The sequence below is a fragment of the Lactuca saligna genome, chromosome 5 (assembly GCF_052625555.1).
Source record: "Lactuca saligna cultivar CGN05327 chromosome 5, ASM5262555v1, whole genome shotgun sequence".
In the NCBI taxonomy this organism is placed as follows: Eukaryota; Viridiplantae; Streptophyta; class Magnoliopsida; order Asterales; family Asteraceae; genus Lactuca; species Lactuca saligna.
This window is the reverse complement of record NC_136421.1, coordinates 51,888,475-51,895,151: the sequence shown is the minus strand read 5'-3', so window position 1 is coordinate 51,895,151 and position 6,677 is coordinate 51,888,475. Positions and strand designations below refer to the sequence as shown.

General features: G+C 39.3%; 1 protein-coding gene across 1 annotated transcript; it reads left to right on the top strand.

The window, feature by feature from the left end:
* Positions 1 to 4,609: 4,609 nt before the first annotated feature.
* On the top strand, positions 4,610 to 6,323 carry LOC145045280 (uncharacterized). The gene is made up of 2 exons (XM_078993617.1): positions 4,610 to 5,212; positions 5,300 to 6,323. Exons 1-2 carry the CDS (start codon positions 4,610 to 4,612, stop codon positions 6,086 to 6,088), a joined length of 1,392 nt encoding a protein of 463 aa, XP_078849743.1. The 3' UTR covers positions 6,089 to 6,323.
* The last annotated feature ends 354 nt before the right edge of the window (positions 6,324 to 6,677 follow it).

Below are 6,677 nucleotides of genomic sequence, written 5' to 3'. Positions count from 1 at the left end.
ACAGCTACCACGCGAGTATTGACCATCCCCCATTCGAGATGTTGTAGGGACAGAGGTGCAGGACCCTGATATGCTGGGGTGAAGTTGGCCAGAGGGTCATGGGGAGCACCGAGGTGGTGCTCGAGACGACCGAGAGGATCCAGTAGGTTCGAAGCAGGCTTCAGACTGCTCAGAGTCGGCATAAAAGTTATGCCGACAAACGTCGATCCGACTTGGAGTTCCAAGTAGGGGATATGTTTCTCCTGAAGGTGTCGCCTTGGAAAGGCGTCATTCGATTCAGGAAGCGGGGCAAATTGGGCCCGAGATTTATCGTACCGTTCAGGGTTGTAGCCCGGGTGGGCAAGGTGGCGTATAGATTGGATCTGCCGGACGAGCTCAGCCAGATCCACAACACTATCCATGTCTCTCAGCTGCGGAAGTGCTTAGTGGATGATTCAGTAGTAGTGCCGTTGGAGGATATTCAGGTTGACGACAGCCTGAATTACATTGATCGCCTAGTTGCAATCCTCGACAGGAAGTCGAAGGATTTGAGAAACAAAAGGGTGGAGTTAGTGTAGGTGCAATGCCAGGACCGCAAGGGTTCGGAGTGGACTTGGGAGCTGGTGGATGAAATGATGGAGCATTACCCCGAGCTGTTCCAGGATCGAGTAGCAGACTTCGAGGACGAAGTCTAAAATAAGTGGGGGAGATTTGTAGCACCTGGTTCCTGGTATGTAAATCTTAATTGAGTATTTTCCTTTTTAAGCCTTGGACTCGGTGAGTCATAGGTCCGACTCGCCGAGTAGGTATGGGACCCAGGACACGTTTAAGTTGGCGACTTGGCGAGTTCATATCCTGGACTCGGTGAGTCACCGCTGTTGGATGAAACCCTAAGTTTCAAGGGTTTGCACCCTATTTAATCCCCCTTTCCGCCCCAAGCCAGCCCCCATTCACCCTAAGAGCCATATACCTCATTCTAAGCCTTGTTTTGTGGATTTGAAGCTATTTGGTGTGTCCTCTTGAAGATTAGAGTGAGTAGGGAAGTAGTTCAAGAAGAAGAAGAGAAGGTCAAGCAATGTGAGCAATTTCAGAGTGATATCTAAGGTATGGCTCGTTTTCCCCCTTGTCTCCATGCTTATGGCCCCATTAAAGTCCTTCACGACTCATTTCCAAGATTGTATGTGCATCATATTTCGAAATGAGTTGATTGGCCTCTAGATCTAAGCATGGTTGAGCTCCAGGAGCTAAGATCTACTACCTTTATGAGCCCATATTGCATATAAACCTTAGATCTACTCTTTTGGTGCATTTTGAACCCTAAAAACCCCATAGATGGATATTTACACGTAAAGTTGGAAACTTTACGTGTTATTCATGCTCTAGGAGCCCAGATCTACGAATGACATGGACTGGATTCGAGCAAAATTGCATTTGTGGCTCTTGCATGGAGCGGACTCGGCGAGTCGCTCATCTGACTCGGCAAGTCTAGTCGCGAGTCTTCGAGTTTGTCCCCTTTTTGCTATGTCGAGTTGTGTGGTGAGTCCAGGGTGGACTCGGTGAGTTGGAAGCCAAAACTAAGCCATAGTGGAACTCGGCGAGTTCAAGGCAATCTCCTTAGATCAAGATCAGACTCGGCGAGTTGTTCATACAACTCGGCGAGTCACAGTATCACTTGTTCATCGGATGAAGATGAACTCGGCGAGTTGTTCATACAACTCGGCGAGTAGGATGAAGGACTTGAACATCAGTTTGGAAGGAGAGCTCGTCGAGTCGATGCCTAACTCGACGAGTAGAAACAGAATTCAGGGCAGTCGTTAGGACATGGACTCGGCGGGTTGGCGGTCCAACTCGGCGAGTCGGGTCAACTAGAAGTTGACTCTGACTTTGACTTAGGGCATGATCAGGGGTAAAATGGTCATTTTACCCAAAGAACGGTTAGCAGTTTTGACTAAGTGTTTGGTGGGAATTACAGCCGAAGGATTTCCGGAGCAGCAGCAGCAGTCAGACTATTCCCATACAGATCAGCAGCTACGAGTGAGTTACCTTCCAGTAGCGGTGGGTCTAAGGCCACAATGTCGGCCCACCAATAGGAGATGTATGATTAGATGATTGTCTCTGTGATATTCATCTAGGGCTGCTACTACCTGTGTTATGTTTATGTGTTTGTATGATATGATGCTATGTGCTAGTGATAGCAAGGGAGATAGTTCCCCAGGTTACCGGTCGATAGGGCCGAAGGGGTAGTTATGCCCAACCATGCTAGATAGACTATGTGATATATGTGTTATGTGGTAGTAGTAGGGGGTGAAATAGTCCCCGGTACCCGATCGAGAGGATCGAGGGGGGGGGGGCAGCAGCCATATATGCTAGGCAGTATTCGGTCGAGAGAACCAAAGGGGAGGCCAGCACCCAGATATGCTAGGCAGTATCCGGTCGAGAGGACCGAAGGGGTAGGTCGGGCACCCAGATATGCTGACAATTTATGTATGTTATGTGATTATATGGTTTGTGGTATAATGGGGGAACTCACTAAGCTTTGTGCTTACAGTTTATAGTTTTGGTTTCAGGTACCTCTTCATCGAAGGGGAAGGAGCTGGCTCGGTAGCGGCACATCATGCACACACACGGGTTTCTGCATTCATTTGATTTCACTAGGATTTATACTCTGATGTTTCGATTGGTTGTATGATTTAACTTTTGAACATGGTTTATGTTATGACATAGCTTGATCAAACAATGTTTTTATCTATTAACATTTTCTAAAGTAATGTTTTAAAAACGAAGTTTTTGGACGTGAAAATTGGGTCGTTACAGTTGCTACCTAAATTCCTCTAACGTTATCCACTTGCTTTATATTAATTGCATGTTGGTACCTAGGTTTGACATGAATGAGATCAACAAGTTGAAGAAGTAGTTATCAAGATAGTTCAAGAAGTTGTTTGGCTTAACTTATTTTAAGGATATAAGTACACCTCTTGGGAGTCGCTTGAAACTTTCCAAGAGTCAATGCCTAAGACTAAAAAGAGCAAAGCAGATATTACATAGGTCCCCTATGCGTCAATAATATGTAGTCTGATGTATGTAATGGTTTTCATTAAATAAACATTGCTCATGGGAGACTTTACTAAATTCATGTCCAATCTTGGAAAATGAGTGTGAAGAAGGTTACATGTGGCTTCTTTGCTACTTGAATTTAACTTCAAATGTTACCTTATGTTTCCGAAATCAGAAGGTTATTATTGAAGTCTTTGCATATGTTGACTTTGGGAGTTGTGCAGGTTAAGGGGAAACACTATGAGTTATGTATTCACAATTTAACTAACAACCATCAATGAGATGTCATAACTACAAAAGTGTGTTGTTCTTTTAACCACTAAAGTAGTAGATATGGATATAACAAAAGGTAGAAAGGAGCTCATCTGGAAAAAGAACTTCCTGTAAGATTTAGAATTTAATCAAGAAGTATGTATCATACATTATGATAACAAGAGTGCACTTTATGTGGCGAGAAACCCATTATTTCCCACCACGATTAAACATATGACGAGAAACCATTTTATTAGGGATGTTGCATACTCACATTGATCACGTGAACCATGTTAAATCTCCTATTGTTTTTGTTAATATGCTTACCATAATCATTTTCATTGTTGTAAGTGTACTTTATGTCTTAACGTGTCACGACTCCGATTCGTTCAGCTTAAAATATTATGGTCAATGAAATTATAACTTTATATCTCATTTATGACAACCCTAATTTGATTAGAAAAATAGTGCGTGAGGCGTTGTAAATACAATAATTATATATTTTATAACATATTGAAATCAACAAATCTCTCCAATTTCTGAAGGATGTTATGTTAAATTTTTTGTGTTTTTGTTAATCTTATTAATTAGCATAAACATATCTATTATTGTGTTTTTTTGTGGAGTTGTCATTTCCTTGGAAAATTATTCTATTGAGGATTTTATATTTTATTAGTTTTAACTCGTGGAAATTACGGTTACAAAATTAATTAAACTTTTATAGTAAAAAACTAAAAATTATTAATAAATTATTTTAAACAAATTATTAATTAAGAGATATTTTTTATTATATAAAATTATAATAGTTAATTTAAATAAATACATGAATAATATCACCTTATAATCTATATTAGTTTTATTTAATTTTTTTTCAATGTTATTAATTCAATGTAATTAGAATTGAAAATTTGAAATTAAAAATTAATATATTGAAAAGTAAGATGATATAATTAAAAAGCATAATAATTAAAAAGCACAATAAAAAGATACTTCACCCAAATTTTTTTATTTTATTAGAATAAGAATATAAAGATACGTACGAAAGTTTCTATGTTACATTTCAATATAATTTATAGAAAATGGTAACTATAATTATTCATATTGTAGAACGTCACATTTCAATCATTAGTCAAATTCTCACGCGTATTTTTTATTACTCGCAGAGTAATTGACGAATTTGAGAATACCATCTAATTATCTACTAAAAATTATATATACTATTTGAACAGACACGTTATAATAGCGTTAAACAATCAGTGAGTTTACTTTGTAACATCTGGTCAACGTTTACTTTAGACAAGTACACGAATATATACATGTAAATATGGCGACTTTTCCACAGAAGAAAGTACACAAAATGAACCCAAACCTGTTCGACGCATCCTTAACAGGAAATGTACAACTCCTTAATGCATTGCTCCAGGAGGACGAGCTCGTTCTTGACAGGATTCCACTCAGCTGCTTCAGCGAAACACCACTGCACATTGCAGCCTTGAGAGGCCACCTCGATTTCGTGAAGATTCTTGTGCGTAAAAAGCCGATACTCGCTATGTCTCTTGATTCGCAAAGAAGAACGCCTCTCCACTTGGCATCTACCGAGGGCCACGTGGAGATTGTATGTGAACTCTTGAACGTGATGAGTCCTGAAGGATGGCGTTTCCACGACCAAGAAGGAAGAACAGCGCTGCACTTGGCTGCCATGAATGAACAATTAGAGATATTAAAAGCTCTGATTCAGAAAGAACCTGATCTTGGTAAAGAGCTACAGGGAAACGGGGAGACCATTTTGCATACCTGCATCACTTGGAATCGCTTTGAGGCCATGAAATTGCTGTCTGAACTATGGAATGATGAAGAACTGGCGAAGCTCACAGATTGCAACGACAACACCCTCCTTCACCTAGCTGTCGTTCATAAACAGATCCAGGTTTTGTTTTAACTTTCCTTTTAATTAAGATCACTTTTGACTCATCTGTAAATGTCGAATTGCTCATGTTTATGATTATATGTGCAGACTGTTACGTATCTTCTTCAGAAACCAAGTGTTAGAGCAGCTGGAAACATTGTTAATAGACATGGGTTCACAGCACTTGATGTTCTTGATCATTGTCCACAGGAACTCGGTGCACTACAAATTCGTAGTTTGCTTATCGAAGCCAACTTTCTGAGATCTAAAGATGTAAGTCATTCCTTTAGAGCATTTCAAAGTTCAACGGAATCCAAATCCTCAGAAACAGTTGCGAATCCGGAGAGCAAGCTGAAATTAGGATGCATGTCAAGAGTATGGAACTGGTATCTGAATCACAATGGAGATTGGTTGGAGAAACAACGTGGGATTCTGATTCTGGCAGCGATATTAGTGGCAGGAACATCATTCTATTCTGGGCTACACCCTCCAGGAGGAACGTTTATCAGTTCTAATGATGGACCTCTGGGAAACGCAGTTCAAACAGAAGTAGTAATGGGTAATTCCACAACATTCGTGATACATAATACCATAATCATGGTTGTTTCAATGATGATTGCTCTGGTGTTTCTGAGTGGAATCTCTCTACGGAATAAGTTCTGTTTGTGGGTGCTTAACCTCGCAAGTGCTTGCATCCTGTTTTTTACGACTCTTACTTATTTACAGGAGATAGCTTGGATGTCGCCTGATTCCTGGGTGAATGCTCCAACAGCTTACATGTGCTTTGCATGGATACTGCTATGTTTTTTGTTTGCCTTCATCCACACGGTATTCTTCGGAATATGGGTGATAAAGAAGCTCTTGAACGCTAGAACAAGGAAAAGGAACAATATATGATTATGTTGTGGTATAATAATCTATAGTCTGTCCGTGTGTACGTTGATTATATTGAATTTGTTTCTATTAATCTCTATATGTATCATATGTTTTATGGCAAAATGATTTACAAGCCCAACAAAGTTTTTAAATTGTTCAAAAAACTTCAATCATGTTTTTTCTGTCCAAAAAAACTCAACGAACTTAACATTTTGTCTAAAAAGCCCAACTAAATTATACTTTTCTGAAAGTTAAATAAGAGAAATAGATGACGTGGCTTATTACCGTATCGGGAAATGATTTGTTAGACCAACAAAGTTTCCAAAACGTTTAAAAAACTCCAATCATGTTTTGAGTGTTCAAAAAAAACCTCAATGAACTTAAACAAAACAAAATTGGGATTTTTTGAACGGTTTGGAACTTTGTTGGATTTTTTAGACAAAAAGTTCAGTTCGTTGAGTTTTTTTGAACAGACAAAACATTATTGGGATTTTTTGAATGGTTTGGAACCTTTGTTGGACTTTTAAATCATTTTCCCTATGTTTTATTTGCTTTGGATGTGGCTTGAGTCTTTCTTATGAAGTGAAGGATGAGTTTAATCGCATTTATG

Bases quoted from the DNA above. Each gene is read 5' to 3' on its own strand.
- LOC145045280 (XM_078993617.1), top strand. From the start codon at position 4,610: ATGGCGACTTTTCCACAGAAGAAAGTACACAAAATGAACCCAAACCTG. The intron at 5,213-5,299 runs GTTTTGTTTTAA...TTATATGTGCAG, and splicing joins TCGTTCATAAACAGATCCAG to ACTGTTACGTATCTTCTTCA.